Genomic DNA, 25,249 nt, shown 5'->3' on the forward strand with positions numbered 1-25,249 from the left:
GCACTTAACTAAAGACTCCCTTCTATACTCCAATTATCAGAAGAAACATGACTGCATGCTTTCGTCCGACGGCTGTTCTATTTCACTTTCATCCTCACTAGCTTCTTCCACATCTCTTAAATCAGGGTAATTAACACCTTCTACATAATCTTCATCTTCTGAATCTGACAATTCTAAAGGCTGACATGGAACACTCACAACAATTATTGATTAGAAAAACATTAATCAAATTTGGATGAACAAATCTCTTTCTAGATATAAAACTTATTAATTTGAAATTTCTCAGCCTAGTAATTAGTGTAACATTCTCAAAAATAAACCGTCAAAATATTCTAATAAATAAGACAGTTAAATATTCATGTGGCTTTTAGCTTAAATTCTAACAATCTCATTTTATCAAATAGTTTTTGAAGAATATAGACATTAACTTTAATTTTCCTTAATTTGATAGTAGATGCATGACAAGCTGTTTAAAACAAACACAATATTCTTTTATTGAATTACAGATTACCGTGTAAATGATAATGTTACAACTATTCCATATAGTCAGACCTATGATCAGAATACAGGAGGGTCCTACAACAGTTCAGATAGAGGAAGCAGTACATCAGGTAAGTATTCAAATGTGCAGTGCCTTTTGTAAAATAAATACTTTGTGATGCCTTATAATATGGTTGACATATTTGGAGAGCTCCTTCTCTGAACCGAATTTTATTTTATTTTAATGCATATATTTATTAATATCCTTCCTTTATTAATTTGTATAAATAACTCAAGGCAGCAAATATATCCAACACATCTTTCTCCTCATATTTTCCCTACAACAACCGGGTAATGTTGGTTTAACTAAGAGAAAGTGAGTGGCCCAATGTCACCCAGCTGGCTTAGATAATATAGATATATAGAGGATATTTGAGTCAATATTGACTTGTGTCTTTCCAAACTTCTTAGCAAGATTTCAGAAGTGGTCATTCATTCACCACTACACTAAATTGTCTTTCTTCACTGTAATATGGTGACAACTAATTGTATAATTCTATGTGTATTGTCAATTTGCTATTTTTATTTTTTAACAATCATTTTATAGTATTTTAAATATGAGTTAAAAAGAAAACTAGATAATGCAAAATAAAAAACAGTAAAAAATAAAGAAAAAAATAATGTTCAGTAACTAAATATTTTATATTTTGATGTGTAACTCAAACAAAAAAAAATAAAAAAATAGGAAATGCTGTAAAACCTACTTTGCAGAGGCAACCACAGCAACACTCTTTACTGAAGTCTAATGCTCCTCACTGAAGTCTAATGAAACCTTAGCATATAAATACTGGCACAAGAAACAATAATAGGATGGCAAAAACAGAAAGGCTATTGTAATCCTCTATTGGATTAAAGTTAAGGTAAAAGTTTCCCTTGTCCAATTATACCATGTACAGGTAGTCAGAAGAAAGCACAATAGAGTAAACCGTTCTTAGCCTTGTTTTCTACAACAGTTCTACAATGCATTCTATTCCAGTAAGAAAAGTCTTGTGCATGTTTGTTGTATTAATTGGATTAGACACATTTAATTATATTTATTTAATTATATTTCTAGGCCACCCAACTCCCTAGGGACTCAGGAGAGGTCACAACAAAAATAAACATGGATCAGTATAAAAACATGTCAATTTAAAATAATTGCAGCCCTCCATACTTTCATGGGCCGACCTCACTAGTAACCCTCCCTCGAGGTCAATGGCCCCAGACCTTTAGAAAAGCCAGGTCTTTATGGCTTTCTGGAAGGCCAATAAGGTGGGGGCAGTGCAGGTCTCACTAGGTAGCTGAATCCAGAGAATTGGGGCAACTACAGAGAAGTTTCTCCCCCACAGACCTGCCAGCCGACATTGTTTAGCTGACAGGACTCAAAGAAGACCAACCCTGTGGGATCTAACCGGTCACTGGGAGGTATGTGGTAGAAGGCAATCTCGGAGATACTCTGGCCCAGAATCATGTAGGGCTTTAAAGGTAATAACCAACACCTTGAATTGTGACCGGAGATTGATAGGAAGCCAGTGCAGCTCATGAAGAATTGGTGTAGTGTGGGTGTATCTGGGCACACACATCCAAGCTCGCGCAGCTACATTCTGGACCAACGGTAGTCTCCAAACACTTTTCATTGGTTACCCCATGTAGAGCACATTGCAATAATCCAGCTGTGAGGTGATAAGGGCATGAGTGACAGTGGGAAGAAACTTCTAGGTCCAAATAGGGTTGCAGTTAGTGCACTAGTCGAACCTGTGCAGCTACAGCTGTCAGATATTGATCTAATCTTAGTTGTGAGTCTAGGAGGACACCCAAATTGCGAACCCATTCTGAGGGGTTAATATCTCTCCCCTCAGAACCAAGGAAGGACAGTCAACATTGTCCTTCGGAGGCAGTATCCACAGCCACTTGGTCTTGTCAGGGTTAAGTTTGAGCCTGTTGTCAGGATTAAGTTTGAGCCTGTTTTAGTGTATTAATTGCCAGCTTCACATCATGCAATTTAGACAAGACAGAGTGTTAATATTATTAAAAGTGTACTGTACATAATGTATGCACATTTATTTTCTGAACAAGTATGTTTCTCAGAATCCAGCAACTTTTCAAAGCAGTTATTCAATGTGCTATGCCTCATGTACATTATTTACATATTTATTTATTTTGCAGTGAAAACATTGCAAAAGACTTTGTGGATTAAGATAATTGATTGCTATTCCCCCTTCCCATTTCTTTTTTATTAAATTTCTTTTAGATAAGCCTAAAATCAATCACTTTCTTATTACCTCTTTTTACGTCCTTTGAGTTGAAAAGACAAGGAAAACATGTCAAATAATCTTTATAAAATGATTTAAACAGTCACATTTCTTCATATGACTTTATTAAAATTTTAATAAACCTAAAAACCAACAGAAAAAAATATTTAGAATAAAGACAAGAAAGAAGAAACTAAAAATGACAAAGCCAAAAGTATAAAACAAAAGAAAGAAAATATAAAGATGCTTTTTGTACAGCAATTATAAGTATAAATTTATGTTTACTGTATGGCTCAGCGTAGCTTTCATTTTTTCTATACATTTTTTATTTCTAATCATCAAATCCATATATCATCAGTTCGTCTTTTTCTGTTTCATACCAAAAGTCTGTAAAAAGTTTCCAGTCAGTAATAAATTAGTACCTTTTCTCTGTTATGAGATGTCAATTTCACCATCTCAGTAATTTCCATCATCTTCACCATTAATTCCGCCATTGTCTATAATGTCCAATATTTCCATCTGTTTGCATATAATAATATTGTTGAGCTTAATATGTATACAAAGTTCTATGAGTTCTTTCTAACTGTGGGTCCTTGGTGCTCTCTCAACTTGATTGTTTCATTATCCAAACTAGGTAATATCACCAGTACTAATAATAAGTGGCCGTTGCTTTTTATATTCTGATGGCTTGCCCTGTCAGTGTTGCTGGGTGTGGTCTTTTCATTGTTTGAGCTCCTTAACAAGCTTACTGTTAGCTTGTTTAACAATACCCCAGTCAAGGAACTGCCAAACACCATCTCCACCAACAATCTGCAAGAAAACAACTAAGCTCAAAGAGCACCAATGACCCTCATTTCAATCCTGAACTACAAATATTCACCTTTATTGGTACTTTCTAACTGTTTATCAATCAGTTCCTGGTTCAGACTTGTAAGATCAATGTCAATCTTACTGGATAGACCAGACAGGAAATATGACCACATATAATTCTAAGGCCACATAACAATAGAGTGCTACAAGTCTGAATGTACAAGTACAGAGGTAGGCTGCTAAGGTGGAACGGTGACGTGTGCTCACTCACGTGGCTCTGAGTGCTAGCACAATTCTGCTATTGTACCTGGGCAGGTAGCGAAATCACACGTGGCACACAGGGGGACCACACATGAGTTCGCGTGATTTCACTACCTGCCCAGGTGCAGTAGCAGAATTGCACTGGACTTCGCTAGCATTTAGAGCCACGGGAGGAGCACATGTCACTGTTCCACCTTAGCAACCCACCTCTGTACTAGTACAAACATTCAGTCTCCTTTACAGCTTGATAAACCAGGGACTGTCCCTTCTGAGGTTCTTGTTCTGCCCACTATCCAACTACTGTCTGCGCCTTCTCTAACCTGGCTATTCCCTGGGCAGCATTTTTTCACCTTGTCTATCACTCTCACATAATATTACAGTGCCGCAAGAAAAACCTGTAATTTAAACTGTATATTTATCTTTGAATATTCCAAATTAGAGTATGAATCCAAAAATTTATGGATTTTTTACACAATGTCTCTTCTTGTTCACATTTCCAACAATCACAAATTATTCATAATTCAAGCAACTCTGGAAATTTATAAATTAACAATGCATCTGTCAAGTGTCAGTTTTCATTACAACGCATGTCAAACTCTTACTCCAAATTCAACAATGCTCAAAAAATTGGTCTTTTTTTTTTAAAAAAAAGCTTGAATGATTAAAGAAATTATTACAGAATGTTATATTATTCTATAAGCCAGAATTGTAAGCAAAATATTTATCTCAGTACTTTTCTTTTGCTATATTTATTGTGAGCTACCTAGTAGCTGTGTTAGGGTTTTTATTTTATATTCTTTATTTTAATAACTTTTCTAACAGCTGCATTTGAGAATGCATTTAATAATTTTGTGCCCAGAATATTTCATGAACAAATTACTTGTAGTTAATGTCTTCATGCAACATTGCATGAAGTTCATATTAGCAGATCATATCTGTTGTCATAGTATATGTTAAATTTTAATAATTAAATAACAGAAATTTGGTTCAGATAATGTATCTAACTATACAGTGGAACCTCTATTTACGAACTTAATTCGTTCTGTGTAAGTAAGTAAAAAAGGTTCGTAAGTAAAAAAGTTCGTAAGAAGAAGCAATTTTCCCCATAGGAATCAACGTAAAAGCGAATAATGCGTGCAAACCCATTACGAAAATCCAAAACTTTTGAAGCGAGGTGAACGGAGGGCGGGGAGGAGCAGTGAAAGGGTGCGTGTGTAGGAAGAAAAGTGAGCTGGGTGCTTGGAGACGTGGGGAAAGGGTGCATGTGTAGGAAGAAAAGCGACTGGTGTCCTTTGAAATGTAGCAAAAGAGTGCATGTGTAGGGAGAAAAGCGAGTGGGACACCACTCGCTTTTCTCCCTACACACACACTTTTTTCGCTATGTTTCAAAGGACACCACTCGGTTTTCTCCCTATACACGCACTCTTTCACCACGTTTCAAAGAATCCCACTCGCTTGTCTTCCTACACATGCACTCTTTTGTTGCCTCTTCAAGCACTCCGCTAGCCTTGCTTTATCCACCCGCCATCCCGGGGTGGCTCCTCCGTGCCGTTTTCTAGCAGATGGGAGGGGGGAGACCCGCACGGCAAAGCCTGGCTTCAGTTCCCTTACGATCATCAGAGCCTGCAAACTTAAAAGCGCTTATTTTGGCCGCTGCTCGCAGCAGGAGAAAGAACCAAGGGTTCATAAGGTGAAAATGGTTCGTGAGAAGAGGCAAAAAAATATTGAATGACCGGTTCGTATCTTGAAAAGTTTGTAAGTAGAGGCGTTCGTAAGTAGAGGTACCACTGTATTTGGTTTATATAACATATAATGCAATTAATACCTCTAGGAAATTGCTTTAATTATATTGCTTAGAATGTCTACTTATATTTCTTAGCCATTTATTCTAGCTAATAAAATCTGTTATGTGTTCAAATATGTAAGTCATGCATTTCATTAAAATGCATTTTAAACCATAAAGCCTATAATATGTTTATGACATTATGTAAAAAGGTTATGGTTATAAAGCTGCTTTAACTCATTTGTCATAGGTATGAAATTTTTATAAGTTAAGATAATTGAATTTATTAGAAATTATTGTAAATTTTGTCTAAAATACTGATTTTTTTCCTCTTAATTCGTGGAAACACTTAGCCAATAAATGCCTAACAAAATGGTTAAATCTCTTATTATACTGTGTTTAAGTATTAAGTAGCATTTAATTTAGGTGGCAGCATTTAGTTATAGAAGTAATGAACTTGATCCCCAAAAAGTGGGATTGGAGCCAAGTAATACTTGGATGGGAGATCATCAAATAATCCTAGGATGGGTTAAATTGGTAACTTCTTTTTAAAAAAGAAACATAATTGATCTTTTTATAATAATAAACAATACCATCGGCATTGACAAAAATCACCATCACTCAATTACAAAAGGCAGCTTTGCTCAGAACAACTTAAATCAGGGGTGTCAAACTCAAGGCCCTGTGGCCAGATGCGGCCCATGAGATGCTTAAATCTGGTCTGTAGGACCGTCCTGAAAACAGTGAAGTGTTGGCTTATGATGCGTCTACCGGGGAAAATAGAACTAGGATGGGCCATACGTGGCCATCCCAAGCTCCTTTTTTGCTGGCATAGGGTTGCAGGAGGCCATCACAGCCCTCCAAAGCTCTGTTTTCACTGGCAGAAGGTTGCAAGCAGCCATTGCAGCCCGCAATAAAGCTCTGCTGGTAGAGTTCTTGGGCCGCTACAGGTGCCCCGACACAAATGATGTTGAATTGTCTATGCCAACTCTGGCCTCCTGAGGTCAAACATAACCCTGATGAGGCTCTCAATGAAATTGAGTTTGACACCCCTTACTTACATCTTACTATGATACTTTTATAATGAAACATCCATATCTGCCTATGCCAGGTCCTTGGGAAGGACTGGATAGGCGGAGAAAAATGTGAACTCTGAAAAGATTTACTGTGATACATTTCTTCACAGGGAGTCAAGGGCATAAAAAAGGTGCTAAAACTCCAAAGACATCTAAACAGGCTGGAATGAATTGGGCAGAAGTACTTCCACCACCTCCTGTACATCCACCTCCCCATAATAATAGTGAAGATTTCAACCTCTCTATGAATGAAAGGTACAATAAACATGGATTCATGAGTCAATTTAATTCACTTTATTAATTAAATAAAATATATAATTAACCATCTTAGAATTCCAAAGCAAGAGGCTAAGAAGTAATAACTGAAGAGAAATACTGCATATCCAATCTATTTTATTTTTATATTGTTACATTGTTTCATAGCTATGGTGAAATTCCTTGCCCGCTACCACCAACAAGAATGTACGTACATCAAGATGAGCTAGAAGAAGAAGAAGACGAACGAGGTCCTACACCACCAATTCGAGGGGCAGCTTCATCTCCAGCAGCAGTATCCTATAGCCATCAGTCTACTGCTACACTAACTCCATCTCCCCAAGAAGAACTGCAGCCTATGCTGCAAGATTGTCAGGAAGAAATAGCCCATTTGCAACACCCACCAGACCGACGGTATGTTAATTTTAATAAGTGAACTTTGTTATATTTTATGCTAATGTATTTTGTTAGAAGATATTATCTATGTGTCGTTAAGGTACTCTTGAAAGGAATTATTCATGAAGACTATAATACTTCATTTTTTCAAGGTCACGTAGTAAGCACAGATGCATAATTTGGCCATGAATGTATAAAGTGTCAGATTAATATGTCTATAACATTGTTATAAAACATTCTTCTTTACAGACAAAAAAGCTATTCTCATCACATTATATTTTAAAACTCACAGCATTTAAAAAGTCTAGAACAGTTAGAATAATTAGCATTATAGAAATAGAAAGTATGATGAATTAATTGAAAGTAACTTTCTGCCATATAAGAGGTTTAGGCTATTGAAGAAACTGTTATTACATCTAACACAACTTTACACAAACTGATTGATTGTACTGGAAACTGAAACTGTACTGGAAATCTATCAATAGGTTTTGATAGGTTTTGGATTTTTTTCATACTTATTTTGCAACATCATTTTCACTTTCATATTTGTGAGGGTTTTTTTTTTTAAGTTACAGATTTACATCCTTCCAAAAGCATATAGAAACATAGAAGACTGACAGCAGAAAAAGACCTTATGATCCATCTAGTCTGCCTTATACTATTTTCTGTATTTTATCTTAGGTTGGATATATGTTTATCCCAGGCATGTTTAAATTCAGTTACTGTGGATTTATCAACCACGTCTGCTGGAAGTTTGTTCCAAGGATCTACTACTCTTTCAGTAAAATAATATTTTCTCATGTTGCTTTTGATCTTTCCCCCAACTAACTTCAGATTGTGTCCCCTTGTTCTTGTGTTCACTTTCCTATTAAAAACACTTCCCTCCTGGACCTTATTTAACCCTTTAACATATTTAAATGTTTCAATCATGTCCCCCCTTTTCCTTCTGTCCTCCAGACTATACAGATTGAGTTCATTAAGTCTTTCCTTATATGTTTTATGCTTAAGACCTTCCACCATTCTTGTAGCCATTCTTGTTAACACAGAACTGCCAATACAATACTCAGATTGAGGATTCATTTTCCCCAAGTGCATTATTTTACATTTGGAAACATTAAACTGCAGTTTCCATTGCTTTGACCATTTATCTAGTAAAGCTAAATCATTTACCATATTACAGACGCCTCCAGGAATATCAACCCTATTGCACACTTTAGAGTCATCGGCAAATAGGCAAACCTTCCCTACCAAACCTTCCCCTATGTCACTCACAAACATATTAAAAAGAATAGGACCCAGAACAGACCCTTGTGGCACACTGCTTGTAATGGTCAGTGATCTCCTTATTCCCATCAATGCATGTATTATTCCCGGTACTAAGCTTCATGATGCTGCAGTTTTTCTTCTTCATATCACTAATATGTCTGAAGAAGGTTTTATCCTCCTTCTTTACAGATTTGACAATTTCTTCCTCTTTTGAGGCGTTAGCAGCATATATTATCTGTTTCGTCTCCTTCTGTCTCATTTTATACACCTCTCTATCAGCTATACTTCCAAACTCTTTATACCTCCTATAGGCAGCTTTTTTTTCATTGACTATAGCCCTTACATAATGACAGAACCTTCTTTATTTTGCATGCAAACCCAGAGAGTCTCCAGATCTTTACATGTATTTTGAATTAGTGTTGCTTTTAGACTTTCCTTAACATAAATGGCTACTCCACCTCCCCTTCTCTCTATTCTATCCTTCCTATACAGGGTATATCCTGGTATGGATATTTCCCATTCATTAGAATCCTTAAACCATGTCTCAGTTATAGCAACCAGATCCAAATTATCTCTAGATATTATGGCCATTAACTCACAGAGCTTGTTGCTCAAGCTTCGAGCATTCGTGCACATTACCCGAAGAACATTGTTTTCATTATTAGTTTGCCCCTTATCATCAACAACTACATCTATTTTATTTGCAGCTCCCTTTTCATAAGCTTCCAGAAACTGATTTATCCTCATTGGTCGGGGACAGAAATCATCCACATTAGTTACATCTCTGTCCCCTTTACCTAGTTTAAATGCCTGTCCAAAAAAGTTCTGAACTCCTCACCGAGCACCTGGGTACCTCTGTATGATGGATGCAAACCATCCCTCTTAAACAACTCCCTATTAGACCACCTACTGACATCATGACTTACATAGCCAAAATCTTCAGCTTTACACCACTGCCTTAACCACACATTAAACTCTCTGATACAAGTTGTTTTATCCTCCTGGCCACAAACCGGTAACACCTCTGAGAAAGTCACTGAATCAATTATTTTGCCCAGCTCCACGCTTAGACATTGAAATCTCTTATTACTACATTAACATTTCTCTGGGACAACTCATTTGTGCAAAGTTGCACCACCACATCAACGTTATTACCTTTACTCACACCTTGACAATGTTTGTAATCCGCCTCCTGTCCCTGCTAGCAGTGGCCCCTGGGAGACACCACATCATATACAGTCAAATGTTCAATGAATTATAACATAAACTATAAACCTTGATCTTCCTTGTCACAATTTTCAGATCTAATAATATTTTTAACTATGGTGAATCAATTCATATTGGTCAATACTGTATGAGCTAAGCAGACCTGTGAATGACATGTTGCATAGCATCTTTGACTGTGCTCATACCTTCTTTTTAGGGGACAAAAACATGGAGATGTGGAATGGGAATGGAAAATGAACAAAAACTCAATAAAAATAACAGATGTAGTAGTAGTTTAAGAATGATTATTGGTTAAAATTAGCCAGTCCTTTAGCAACATGTCTATATTTTCCCATCTCCAAAGCTCTGTTCTCTAATACATTTGTTTGTCTACACATCAGAGGTGGGTTGCTCAGGTTCAGATTGGTTCTATAGAACCAGTAGCGGGAATTTTCCCTGCTCGCCAAATCAGAACAATCACCAGTTGGTCACATCTTCAAACCAGCATCTCTTTTTTTTTTGGGGGGGGGGGGGTTCTGCGCTGTTTTCTGCTTCTGTGCATGTGCAGAAGCTTGGCGTTTGGTACTGTACATGCACTTGCACGGCACATCCACAGAGCATGCAATGTGTGTGCGCTCGTGCAGCACGGAAGGTAAGTAAGAACCCACCTCTGGTGCACATATACAGTGTTCCCTTGACTTTCGTGAAGGATACATTCCAAGACTGCCCGCGAAAGTCAAATTTTTGCAAAGTGGAGACGCTCCCTTCCTTCCTTCCATCCCCTCCCTCCTCCATTCCTGGTTTTACTTACCCCCCAGAACCCGCAGGAGCAATGGGGTGGCAAGCTGGGGGCTTTGCTGTGCTCGCTGCCGGCATCTCCCATGCTGGAGACGCCAGCAGCGAGCGTAGCAAAGCCCCCAGCTTGCCGCCCCATTGCCCTGGCTTCAAGTGGAGTATACCAACGTTCTGAGAATTAAAGGGGAGGGATCAGGAGGCTGGGACAGAAGTGAAGCTTTTATTTAAAGAAGCAGGACGGCTTCTTTAAATAAATTTTAAAAATTTATTTTAAAATTTTTATTTTATTTATTTATTTTTTGAAAACCCATGGTATAGACTTTTCGCAAAAGTCGGATCCGCGAAAGTCAAGCGACCACTGTATACATATATCTTATTTCATGTTTATTTTAATGTGGATTGTAAAAATGAACTGAATGAAATGAACTGTATGTTTCTGAAAAATACTAAGTAAAAAATAAAAAAGAAACTGCAAAGATATGAAACTCTGGAAATAAAGCACTTGCCAGCTCAAACAGAAGGCATGATTTATAGTCTATAACTGCATACAAGGACTGGAATATTTTTTCTCTGAAGAGTTTCAGAAGAAAATATGTTTATCTAGATAGAGTTTTAAAAGAAATCAGCTTATTCTGGATATTAATAATCAGAATCATGATGTGATTTTTTTCCTCCTAATTGCAGATCATTCCTAGCAGGTTGTTTTTAATCCGTTTCCAAATTATCTTCAAGACCACTTCAAAATATAAAGAATATCTAATCTTTCCGGTCTCATTACTTATATAAAGGAAAGATGCAGAAAATGCTGGCATTTTGCCCTGTCAGCATTAAAAGCAGTTTCGTAATTTTTCTGAGTTTCTGGCTTGTGCAGCATAAAATGGTTGTGCAGCACAAGCAATTTGGTCTTATAAACTGTTTAAACTCTGTAAAGATAAATATATTCAAGTGTAACTGATTTTTTTAAAAATATATAAATGATCAAGCTTCATGTATTATTTTTCTGTCTACTGAATTATTACAATAGCATAATTATAAAGTACTTATTTGATGAATTAAGTTCAGAATTTGCAAGTACTTGTCATTTATATCTGCTTCAGATATAACCATCTGAAAGAAAATTCTTCATTTTACTTTAGTAACCAATAACTTTGAATTACAAACCAGTATAAAACTGTATCATGTAATGAATACAAATACTGAAAATACTATTAACATTAACATTAATTTTTTAAACTATTCGCTCACAGGCGTCAACCTGTGAGCCCACCTCCACCTCCCAGGCCTATTTCACCACCACATACTTATGGTTACATTTCGGGGCCTCTTGTATCTGACATGGACACTGATGCACCAGAAGAAGAAGAGGAGGAAGCAGATGTAGAAATTGTGAAGATGCAAAACAAAAGGCTTCTTTTGCGCGGCCTTGAACAGACACCTGCTTCAAGTGTGGGAGACCTGGAGAGTTCTGTGACAGGTTCCATGATCAATGGATGGGGTTCAGCCTCAGAAGATGATAACATTTCAAGTGGACGATCTAGTGTTAGTTCATCAGATGGATCATTTTTTACAGATGCAGATTTTGCACAAGCTGTTGCCGCAGCAGCGGAATATGCTGGTCTTAAAGTAGCAAAACGTCAGATGCAAGATTCTGTAGCAGGTGAGATTTCTTGTTGTCTTTCTATATATTGCCCTCTGAAAACTATGAATCATGAAATTAATCTATAACAGTTGTTTCTGTTTTATGTGAATCCTGTGAAAAATAGCTGCATATCAAGAATAATAGTTTCTTTGAATGTAAAACTAAATCCTTTCTGTGATATATACTGGTCTACCTTACTTTAGAAAAATGAAAAGTTGCTAATATCTCTCTATACAACTGTTTGCAATTTTGTTAGGTAGAGGTCCAAAAAAGAAGAATCATAATGATACAAAATCAATATTAAGATAAGCCAGATTTGCTCAATATTTTCCATATTCTAAAAAGCTATGTGAGTAGATTGTATCTTTGCTTCAGGAAGTAAGCCCTTCCTAAAGAAAGTATCCATTATCATGTCTCTTTTTTGGCAAATCTAAGAGGTGACCATTAATAGGTATTCTCTTGTTTGGCAGGCAAAGACTTTGGGAAATGCCCTCAGTTGGGGTTTTTAACATAAGAATAAATAGCATGAATGGCATCCAGAAATGATCTAGCAACAAATTTGGTTTCCACAAGGGTAGATGACATCATGGCTACCATGGACCACAGGATTTTGTATCAAGTAGAGTTGCTGAATGTCTTCAGAGGCAATCTGTATCTGTTTTATTACTGCTAATAATAGTACTACTCTAGGAAACCTGGAAAACAAAGCTTGCTATCCACAAAACCCAAATCTAGATACATCTTGCTTGGGGGAGAAAATCCCAATTAATATTCTGCAGCAGTGAATCAGTCTTTACATTAATAATATTATTTAATAATATGCTATTTTACCCAATAATTAGCAATGTTTGTTTATTTGTTAGTTTTATTTGTATGACTATCACCCCAAAGCCACCCTGGGCAGCTTACAGTCATAATACAAAGTTATTTTTATATATAGTTCATTAATTATTGTGGTTTTTTTTAGTTACAGAAGGCAATTGTCTGATTTTTTTTTTTGGAGGAGAGGAAATCAATCAAAATGTGTTTCTTTTCTAGGCCATAGACATTATCATGCCTCACACTGCCCTAGACCTACTAGTCCTGTCTCCACGGACAGCAACATGAGTGCTGCTGTAATTCAGAGGGTTCGACCTGCCAAAAAGCAAAAGCACCAGCAAGGACATCTGCGCAGAGAAGTCTTCACAGATGGTAAACACTATTTGTAAATGAATGATTTTACCAAGTCTTTATAATTATTTTCTAATACTTTAGTATTTTGATTTGTTTCTCAAATTCATACTAATTCAACAATCATACTATAAGCATCACTATTGTTGTCAGTGTTCTTATTGTTCCTAAATATCATATATATTCATTTTCAGCTATTGGCTATTTTAGTTGAGATCAAACTCTGCAAATAGGTGCAACAGTTAGAAATGATGCATGTACAAGATTAAAATACATTAAAATACATCTGTCATGATCTGATTTTTTCTTGTCATAGAAAAAATTTAGCATTTAGATATCATGGAGCAAAATTATTGGATTTTTTTTTATCCCTAACCATTGCATTTGTTCCATGTGGTTACTTTGTGCACCAAAAGGCAAAATCTAATCATCTCCTTTCATGCCTTCACACACAATATCGACTCCTGCTGAAAAGGTAATGTGTGTATTCTCTAGAGAATATAGGGGGATAATGCAAACATTGTGATGTTGTTTAGAGACAGCCTTTAATGAAAATGCCTCAAGAGGGTCAATTTTTATTAAACCACCTACAGTATTTCATAAAACATGAATTTATGTAAGATATTTTTCCAAAGATCTGCCCAATTTTGTCCTGTTTTTTAAATTCACTAAGCATAATTCCTTCCTAACACACACACAGAGAGAGAGAGAGAGTGAGAGAGTCCTCTCCCTGGTTCTCATCAACAACAATCTGATTAGGACTTTCATTACCAATCGGAAATATTTCAAAGAGGGGCATCATTTTCCATTATCATATCAAAGCCTAATATTATGGATACTTATCTAGGGTTACACGAAAGGGTTTTCCAGCCACTTCTCCCTATGATGCTGCCACTTGACAGAAAAATGTAATACAAAGCTCACAGCATGATGAGCAAAAGTAATTTTGCAATGAGCGGTTGTCCCTGTTAGTCTCTATACTCCATTCTAAGTATTTTCTCTCACTAGCATGTGCCTGATATTAGGTTACATTAAACACAAGCATGATCCCATGCACCTGGCTTATTTGGCTTTTACCCAGACTCCTTTTGTCATTGAAACTGAATGTCCAAAATTTGTCTTATACCAAGAAATTACTAAAGCAGTATTCTACATGTTTTTGTTTATTAGTTTTTGTTTTCTCTTTTAAGTGAAATAAATAAATCTCAACTGTACAGGAAAATTAAATTTATGGAAGTTCTGTAATGACGTTTTGAAGGAATTTATAGATACTTTATCTGATTTTATTAGTTTTTACATGAGTGCTTCAGTGTGAGAAATCAACTAAGCATAACACCTTGATATGAAAACATTAGCGCTGGGAGAATGCTGAATAAGAAATATTTTCAAGGGCACTATAAAATTATTTTTGTCTAACAAAAATGAACAGTGATAAGATTCATCTAGTGCCACAACTACTGCCTACTTCTTTTTTAGAGAACTACATACAGTTGAGTAACTGAAACTAACCTCTAATATATTTGCTGATGCATCAATAAGGACAATTTACTTGTTGAGTACATTATATAATTGGGCATGAATGTACTTTGTGCTATAATGAAGTCTAAAACATAATAAACGAGTAAAATGTTGTTCTTAGATTTTCCATCTTTTTTTTTTTGAAATATATTTTTATTGATTTTTATAAAATGGTTACATAAAAAAACAAACATAAAACAGTGCACAGTGCATGTGCCCATCACCTAACAGACAAAAAAAAAAAACCTCACCACCACCACCCATTACAAGGGGTTCAAAATTTACTAATTTGTTTATATATATTTCCTTGGCTCTACCTTGCATTAGATATTACTAAAAGAGTGATTGCAGTTTATTTTTCACATTTACATCAGAGATTCTACTCAACATATAACCTTTCACCTTATTCCATCGTACCATCAGCTTCTCCAGTTTGTTTTCATCAAAATTGTTTAATCTTATTTCCATAATTTCAAAATGTATGTGATCCACCATGTACCAGTACCAATTCTGTAATGTCCATTTTATAGATTCTTTCCAACCCAATACCACTACTGCTTGAGCACTTTCCAATGCTGCGGTTTTTATTTATTTGAATTCTCCTAGTTCTCTTTGTTTAATTAAAATCGCTATTTCTTTTGTAATTGTCCAATTAATATTTAACATTTTATTAATTTCGTTCTGCACTTCCTTCCAAAATGTCTGAATTTCTACACACTCCCAGAACATATGCATAAAGATTCCCTTCTTTTGGCAACCATGCCAACAATTACCCTTCTCTTTCCCCTGGAAGTGTGCAAGTTGTACCGGTGTATAGTACCATTTGTGTAAGATTTTCCTTCTCATCTCTTTAACTCTTGTATTTTTAATCTTATGTATATTTTTTACTATTTCTTTCATTTCACTTTCATCTATTTGTAAATCATTTTGCCAACATCTTGTCAAACTTTTTATTACTTCCTCTTCCACTTGCAATAACATTCTATATATGTTACTAGCTTGATCTTTTGTATCATTGATCTTTCCTTTTATTATTTTTTCTAAACAATTTTCTTCTCGCAAGAAAGCTTCTTTATTCTCACTTTTATTTAAGTATTTACTTATTGCATTAATCTGCAGCCATTTCTGTTGACCAAGCCACCATTCCAACCGAGTTCTGCTAACTCTCCCATCCTTCTCATATAATTGTTCAATTCTCATTATCCCTTTGCTATTTAATACTTTTATAATTCTGCTTAAATTAACATCATTACCTGTATTCAATACATATAACGTTGATAATTTTGAATTTCTAGCTCCACATTTTCCCTGCCATTTGGACCATATTTCTAAGCTTGCTTTCAGAGGGTCGGTTAAATTATTGATTTCTATTCTACTCCACTTTTTAAATAATAGCTCTTTATTATTTATATTATTAATTTCCTTTTCCTATTTCACCCACTTCTTTTCCCCCCATAACTGTAATTCCATTAATCTTTCTATTTGAAACGCTTCTCTATATAATACTAAGCACGGGCTCCCCCCCCCTTTCTCGTGGGCAAACTGCCATTTTTTTCTTATTCTAGGCCTTTTGTTTCCTTCGATCCAAGAATTTAATTTACTATCCCATTCTCTCAATTTTGCACCAGGAAAAGTACCTGGTAAAACCTGAAATAAATACATCATTTTTGGTATTATCATCATTTTAAGGGCTCTAATCTTGGCAATTCTTCTCAACCTTTTTTCCCTCCAATTTTTTATCTGCTTTTGAATTCTCTTCCATATTAAATTATAGTTGGCCGTCGCAATTTTCATAGGATTCTTAAACAACCAAATTCCTAGATATTTCATTTTTTTGCATCCTAGTTTCAATCCTGATACTTTTTGTATCGCAATTTGCTCTTTAGGGCCTATATTTAAACAAATTATCTCTGATTTCTCTATATTAACCATAAGTCCCGATTGGTCTTTGAATTCCTGGAGCAAGATCATTATTCTTTTCATCATTTCAATTGGGGTTTCAGACAACACTATAGCATCATCTGCAAAAAGATTTAATTTTAATTCAAGTTTTCCTATTTGATACCCTCTCCATTCCTTGTCATTTCTAATTTTATTTGCTAAAACCTCAATTGCCAATGTGAATAACATTGGGGATAGTGGACAACCCTGCTTGGTTCCATTCTGAATTTTAATATTCTCTGTTCTGTTGCCATTTACTCTAATATAAGCTATATTATCCTTATAAATTGTTTCTATAATTCTACAAAATGAATCTCCCATATTTAAATCTTTACATAATTGAAACAAGTAATCATGGTTAACTTTATCAAAAGCTTTGTACACATCTAACTTTAAAATACCTAATTTTCTTTTGGTGGTGGTAGCATGGTGTATCACATTAACAACGTTTCTAATTGGTTCATAAATCTTTCTTCCTTTAACAAATCCATATTGGTCTTCTCCAATTATCTTTGGTAAGATATTCTCTATACTCTGTTTGCCAATATTTTCATAAATATTTTGTAATCCTGGTTAAGTAAGCTGATAGGGTGATAGGAACTTGGGTCCATTAAATCACGATCCGGCTTTGGGATAGTTATAATTTCTGAAATTTTCCACAACTGTGGGGTTTCAAAAGTCTCAAATACATTATTAAACAATTTTTCCAGATGCGGTAATAATTCATTCTTATAAGTCTTATAATATTCACCAGTAAAACCGTCTGGGCCTGGGGCTTTAGCAGGTTTCAACCCTTTAATAACTCTAGATATCTCATCATTTGTTATTTTTGCATTTAAAATTTGTCTATCTTCTTCCGTTAATTTCTCATTAACCTCTATCGTTTGCATTGTAATGTGTTCTTTTTTGTATAAATTCCCATAAAAATCACTCATTATTTTTTCCATTTCTGTATTACTACGTTTTATTGCACCTTCCTTATCCTTTAAAGCAGAGATATGGGATTTCTCCTTTCTTTTTTTCAAATAATGTACCATTTGTTTCATTGATTTGTTCCCCCAACCCATAATTCTCTGTTCTACAATCATTTTCATTTTATTCCATCTCTCTTCCTCAAGAGATTGTAATTTCTTTTTCTTAAATAATAATAATATATTCCAAGCTCTATTTCTTGTAGTTTTCAAAGTCTCTTGAATTAAATCTATCTCTTTTAATAGACTTTGTCTTTCAGCTTCCCAGGATTTCCTAATAAAAGCTTCGGTGCTAATACAATTACCTCTCATAACAGCCTTGTGTGTATCCCAAACTGTTGTTTGCTTGGTTTCTCCTGTTTCGTTAATACTAAAGAATTCACTCAATTCCTTTTGTAATTTGAGTCTATTTTTCTCACTAGCCGAAACCACAGGGTTATATCTCCAAATCCTTTGTTGCCTACTAACATCCATTTCAATCACTGCTAACAGTGGAGCATGATCTGATAACCAAATGCTTTTAACTTCTGCTTTCTTAAGATGTACCTCCCCTGTTTTGTTCATTAATATATAATCAATGCAACTAAATTTATTGTGTCTTGCCGAATAAAATGTATCCCTGTTTACTATGTTTTCATGGAGGTCCAACATATTAATTTTATTTAAATGTAACTTTTTCTTTTCTCCCCTCCCTGCTGTTAATTCCAAGTTGAAATCACCTGCTAAAATCACTGTGCCTTCCGCAAAATTGTCTAATTTACGCTTTACATTCATTATAAATTGTTTTGCATTTGCATTGGGGGAATAGATTACTGCTAAAGTTACTGTCTTATTATTTATTTTCCCCTTAATAAATAGCATTCTGCCCTCTTTGTCTCTTTTAATATTAATTAATTGAAATAATACTCTTTGGTTAATCAAGATGGCGACTCCTCTGCTTTTTGCCGTCCCTCTCAACTCATAGACCCGTTGCCACTCGCTATTGGTAACTAATTTATCTGATCTTTTCCTCCCTTTATGAGTTTCTGATAAAAATAAAATATCGGCTCTACTATCCCTAGCCAGCTTCATAATTCTATAACGTTTTTTCTGTGATGAAAGACCATTTACATTTAACGACAATATCACTGTTTCACCCATTTTACATAGTTTTAAGTGTGTTTCCCCCTCCTGCAAAACAGAGCCTGTTGGAAAAGTATTTGTTAATTGTCTTGAAGCCCCACCCTCGTGCCCCTTCCCTTACACCCCCCCCCTAAGGGGAGGCAACGAAAAGAATTTTCGTTATCCAAGAGGCACTCCTGAATTTGCGTTACACTAGAGACCTCCCCCATCTCTCCCCTTTTAATGCAGTAAAGAAAGACCCCCCCTCCTTCCCTCTTTATCCCTTGTTAGTTAGCGTAGAGTACACAAAGAAGAAGTTAATTAGTTGAGAACAACAATACCATGTTTGCAGATCAGGTCAGTTCAGTTCATTATTTCTTCTTCTGACGCGTGATTCTTGGTTCTTCTTTTTTTTTCCTTTTCTTGGAGTAAATCAAGTTCCTTTTGTAGAGCTGCAATTTTTTCATTTTTTCTTTGTTCTGCTGCGCGAGTTGGTTGGAGTGTAAACAGATCATCTTCTCCTCTTCCATCTCTTCCATCTCCTACTGCTGGCTTGCCCTTCGCTGTTGATGCCTGGAAATTAACATTCGAATCGATCCCCAGCTGTTGGAGCAGTTTCTCCCCCTCATCCAGGGATCTTGCCTGGAAAACTTTGGAATCTTTAAAGACAATTATTGTAGCAGGATGACGCCATGTGAAACGGATTCCTCCTTCATACAGTTGGGACGTGATGCCTCTCATTTGGTTTCTCATCTTGAGTGTTTCTGCAGACAGGTCTTTTAAAACGCGTATTGGAGTGGCTTTATAATGTAAGTTTGGAATCTGCTTTAGTTCTCTGAAAATTTCTGCTGCTCTCCTTTCCGAAATAAATCTTACGATAACATCCTTTTGATCTCCTTGACTCTGAGAGCCAAATGCCCAATGTGCTCTTTCATATTGACCTGGATCACATTTAATGTTATTTTCACCAAACCATTGATGAATTGCTTGGATAAGACGTTTACCCTCAGCAAAATCTTGTTTAAATCCCCTCAAGCGCAGATTAGCTCTTCTTTGTCTGTCCTCCAAATTGTTTATGCGCAGTTCCTGGCGACTTTTCCCCTCCTCCAGTTTCACAATTCTCTGATCTTGTGTTTTCGACTGCTCTTTTAAATCTGTTACGCCCGCACCAACGGCAGCTATCTCCTTCTGCATCTCTTTGAGTAGCTGCCCCATATTAGCAAATGCCGTTAACAGTGAATCCATTTTTCCCTCCAGATCCGTAGTAGTCGCCATCTTTCCTTTGTTCTCACTTTTTCCCCTACTCACATTTAGAACTGCAGCTTGCTCCTTCTTTGCTTATTTGTAAAGTTTTCAAAAACTCCGTTCAATCCGCTCCCCCTCAATCCGCTTTTCACCAAGCTAGAGAGGGTTATCAGGGGTTAACTTTCACTTTTCCTAATTCACATTAGGGAGCTCTCTATAGATGCGCCTATCTATTCCGGCGCATGCGCAAATCCTACCCTTAGATTTTCCATCTTAATTGCAAATCTTTTAAAATCCAGTTCAGTATAGTATCAAATACATACTTAAAAATCAAGCATGCATAGAATGCATTATACAACATAAAGTATTGTTGTAAAACATAACAATAGTCCTGTTGGATTAGACCAAGACTAATTTAGCATTCCATTTTTCTTTGTGAATACCAGTTTTCTTGGAAAAGACATTAGACAAGATAACTAGCCATAATTTCCCATCTTTCTCCTTAGTCCCTTTCTAAAAATGGGAGTCATGCTGGTTACTATCTGGCATTAATCCTGACTTGAAAGACTAATGTGATGCTCACCCCAAAAGAACCATTGATGACCGGGTCTTTTTGACCCTCTTCTCCAATAGCCAGCCCTCTGGCCCAAACAGATTGGGCCTTGTAGGATCTGTTTTAATTAAGATAATATTCCTCTCTAGTCAGAGGTGATGAATCAGCAGACACCTATAGCAAAAAATATAATATTCTGTGATATTTCTGCCACAGAATATCAGAATGCTAGTGGTTTCATGTCTTAGAAAAGACAAAAGAAAAACAGAAAATATTTCTGGACTGAAGAAGAAAAAGGAAGGAGGACTAAATAATTACCATTCACAGAGATTTTGTTCTCGAAGCTCAAGGTCATATGGTTTCTTCAAGACTTGGATGAGAAGGACAATAGGAGTTGTTATCAGTAATTGTTTTGCAGTAATCTTTGGCTGGATATGCTCACTTTGTTTTTTGGCTTGCTAAAATCACAGTTGTTCAGGAATTAGGGACTCAAATCAGTTCAAAGGTTGGGCATTGTGTATATTTTTTGTCTGATTCTGGAATCAGCTAATCAGGTAAAGACAGCTGGCTCTCTCAGGATTCAAATGCAGCCAAGGATCCTAGACAATTGTTCCTCTAAAATCTAAAAAAATATTGTACTAAGTTCAGCTCCTGACTGTATTTGTGCCCAGCCGTTGGAAGATCCTAACAGACTTCAACTCAGATTTCCTGAGGTAAAATCCACTTCAGACTGATGGGTCTGGCCTCAGACAGCTCAAATCTGGCTTCAGAGGAGGTAAAAAGCGAAACCTCCCCCCTCCTGAGAGGCAAAATATTAGTAAGTGAAGGAGAGAAAGCTCGCTAAAGTTCAGTTATGCAAAGAAATAAAAAAGGAGATGAGATGAGTGGTGCCTTGAGATGCAAGTATTACAAGTACAGATAGGTTTTTTTTTCAGAAATAGAAAACAAAAAAGTAACAGAGTTGAATGAAAGAGATTGCAAAAGAAAAGGTTGATCCAGGTGATTCTGTTGGGTTAAAGGTATTCTTCCTAGCCGGAATAAAATACTTACTCAAAGTTTTATGGCTCTGAAAAGATTTTCCAGGCTTCTTTTAATTAACAACAATATTCTTAAGGAATAGGAAGTAAATATGCCTATTGCTCTAACAAAAGAAAGTTGTAGGCTGAATTTATATTTCTAAACAGCAGTGTTGGGTTGCTCCTAATTCAGCAAACTGGTAGCGGCAGTGGGAGGCTCCGTCCACCCATCTGGGATGCTTCTGCGCATGCACAAGCAAACTGGTAGCAACAGTATTTAGAACCCACTACTGTTAAACAGATACCTTTCGCAACATCTGCCAATGTTTTACCAAAACCTAGTAATAAAGACTAATCAAGCTGAAGGATATACAGTTTTATTTCATAAAAATCTTTTGAATGATTTTTAATACAAATTTTACTAGAATCATGTCCAGTATTCAAGGGCTGTTGAGGACATCTTACTTTTCTTCAAAATACTTGAATCCTTTTCCTAACTAGATATGCCCACCAAACTCCTTCTAGTACATAAAAATAAAAATTTACTGTAAAAGGATACTGTATGTTACAATCAGAAGTTGGGGCTATCTTATTCTCAGTACGACTATTAACTTTAAGGGCAAATTACTGAACTGTAATATATTGAATATTGAAACAGTGTGACTCTATTGGACAGAATTTTCAGGGGTTAAATTAGGTCCCACAGTGCACCATTCATTACTACTTAATAACAATCCCACCATCTGCAGTCAGTAAACGGCAGCCATTCGCAGCCATATTGGAATGCTCTGGTGGGGGGAGCACACATGTACTCACGCTCTGCATGCACAAAATCGTGGCGGTTACATGCCGTTCCACTTGCTTCCCAACCCTATTCGCAGTACTATTGGTACTAAATGTAATTTCCTATTATACTATTTCAGGGTGTAGTTTTTAGTGATGGGTTTTTTGTGTGTCAAATTGAAGATCAGACTGTCTGAAATATTGACTCTAAACATTAGCTGAAACAGAGTAGCATGCAATACCCAGTATCCCAGGAAAGACTTTTTGAAGTTCTACAAGACCAGTCCTGAGTAATGCAAAATAGTGAGCAGTTCATATGGATCAGTAGTGGGTTCTAAAACCCTTTACTACTGGTTCACATGTGCAGAAGGTTCTGTGCATGCATAGAAGCATCCTGGGCAAGGGGCTGAGTCTCCCGCCACCAGCACTACCAATTCTTAGAGGCGCTACCAGGCTGTACTGAAAGCAACCCATTACTGATTTGGATATGTTGGCCATTTATAGATGTAGTGATCAAATGTTTGATGCCAGTAGTAGGAAAACAAAATTCGGTTTTAAAGCAGCTATTTCTTATTGTACTGTATTACCTTCTGATTGAAGACCTGACTACTTGGAGCAGGGGCTTACATCTGTAATATTTTAAGGAGCTATTTACATTACATTTGTTCAATTTACAATAAAATAATTAGATTGATTTTCCAGAATTAAGTTTCCCATGGTCCTTGTATCCCCTCCTGTAAAGTTTTGTTGAAAATTGTGTATATGGAAGATTTTCCCTGTAGGACATGCTATCAAACAGAACCAGTTAATTGTTTTTCTTAAGCAAGCAGCAATATGCAGACATGAATAAATGAAATAGTTGAACACAGCTGACCTTTTCCAGTTACCTCTGAGTTCCATATATTGGTTTGATGTCACTCTGTGATTTATTTTTTATTTCTCACCATGGAGGTCTCCATTTTCTTTTTTAATAACTAAGTGTTCCTGTTTACTTCAGATGAAGCAGATGGATTCTGGATTTTGTCTGTGAGTTGAGCTGTTAAATAAATACCACAGGGGTGAAATAGTGTTGACCTCTGAAAAGTTTCCTTTTTTATTCTTCTCAGCAAGGAATGATGTGTTGTAATGAATGTTTCTCTACTTTCTCTGCAGGTTGTGATAAAGCTTTCTATAAAGAGCTTAACTGTTCATGCCAATCATTACTAGCATATACCATATTATTATTATTAGTAGTAGTAGTAGTAGTAGTAGTAGTAGTAGCATTATTATTATTAGTAGTAGTAGTAATAGTACTATTAGTATTGGTATTGGTATTATTATCTTTTATTCATTAAACATGAAACTCAGTCAACTGAACATTCAAAAATGCATCACAAATTCCATTGGCTGATGCTAATGGTACATTGACTGATGCTGATGCTAATGGTTGATACTGGTTGCTGCCAGCATCCTTGGTATCAACTAAGTACCATCTTAAGATGTATGATGTTCCAAGTAACACAGTTTTTGGCAGTTCCACTGGTGTTATTGCAGGAAGCTGCAATTTCTTGATGAATTTTATAAAATTCTTGGACATTGTACCAAGTGCCCTGATGAAAGTGCTATTACATGTTTCATCCATAATCATGTAGTTTTGAGGGCCAGGTTGCAATATTTTGTGATTTTTTTTCCAGTTCTTTTTCTTCCACTATGGCATTTCCTGGTACCACAATATCAATATTTGTATGTTTTGGTTTTCAACAACTGTGATATTTGGTGTGTTTTTGGTTTTGATTTGGTTCCTAATCCTAATTTTGTTCCTCATTTTGTTCCTGATCCTAATTTCGAAGAATCAGAAGAATTAGAAAGCAAATTGCCAACATTTGCTGAACTATGGAAAAAGGAAAAGAATTCCAGACCAACATATACTTCTGGTTCATTGACTAAAGCCTTTGAGTTTCTGCTTTGCAACAAACTATGGCAAATTCTTAAATGAGAGTGCCAGACCACCTTACCTATCTCATGTGAAACCTGCATGCGGCTCAGGAAGCAACCGTTAAAATAAGGCATGAAACAACTGATTGATTTAAAATAGGGAAAAGAGTACAACAAGACTATATTTATTAATTGGATTTATATGCCGCCCCTCTCCAAGGACTTGGGAGAGATATGCTTATTTAACATACATGCAAAGTGCATCATGTGAAATGGTGGGCTGGATGAATACACGTTAGAGTTAAGATTGCCAACCTGTTATACAGACAATATTTATTTAATTATTTATGTATTATTTATTTATTTGTTTGTTTGTTTGTTTATTTCTTTATTTATTTATTTGACTTTTATGCCACCCAATCCCATAGGACTCAGGGTGGCTTACAGCAATATAAAACACAATAAAATACAATAATAAAAGAAGTCAATATTAATGCTAAAGACATTAAAATAATAAAAACAATAAAATCCTATAATAACCCACAGCAATCCAGTCAATCAAATACACATACCTATCCAATCAACACAATTAGACCTTGACAGATGGTAGTATTCGTGGCACCCAGGCCTGCTGGCAAAGCCATGTCTTCACTGCCTTTTGGAAGGCCAGTAGGGTGGGAGCAGTACGAGTTTTCTTCTGCTATACCTGAACCTCTAAGCATTATCTTTCAAAAATCCTTCAGGACCAGCACACTCCCCAAGCTATGGTCAAAGGCATT

At 35.9% G+C, this 25,249-nt stretch overlaps 1 protein-coding gene across 4 annotated transcripts in view; it reads left to right on the forward strand.

Annotated features, from left to right (window-relative positions):
- The window catches only part of ROBO1 (roundabout guidance receptor 1), a 263,181-nt gene that overhangs the window by 226,613 nt on the left and 11,319 nt on the right, over window positions 1–25,249 (forward strand). For 2 of the 4 annotated variants that reach the window (XM_070750258.1, XM_070750259.1), the window contains 5 exons: window positions 507–611; window positions 6,812–6,956; window positions 7,125–7,370; window positions 11,867–12,276; window positions 13,297–13,449. In XM_070750258.1, the coding sequence (XP_070606359.1) occupies window positions 507–611; window positions 6,812–6,956; window positions 7,125–7,370; window positions 11,867–12,276; window positions 13,297–13,449 (1,059 nt within the window). The remainder of the gene's footprint in view (window positions 1–506; window positions 612–6,811; window positions 6,957–7,124; window positions 7,371–11,866; window positions 12,277–13,296; window positions 13,450–25,249) is intronic. The other 2 variants (XM_070750260.1, XM_070750261.1) reach the window with 1 other exon arrangement.

This window comes from Erythrolamprus reginae, chromosome 4, assembly GCF_031021105.1.
Source record: "Erythrolamprus reginae isolate rEryReg1 chromosome 4, rEryReg1.hap1, whole genome shotgun sequence".
NCBI lineage: Eukaryota > Metazoa > Chordata > Lepidosauria > Squamata > Dipsadidae > Erythrolamprus > Erythrolamprus reginae.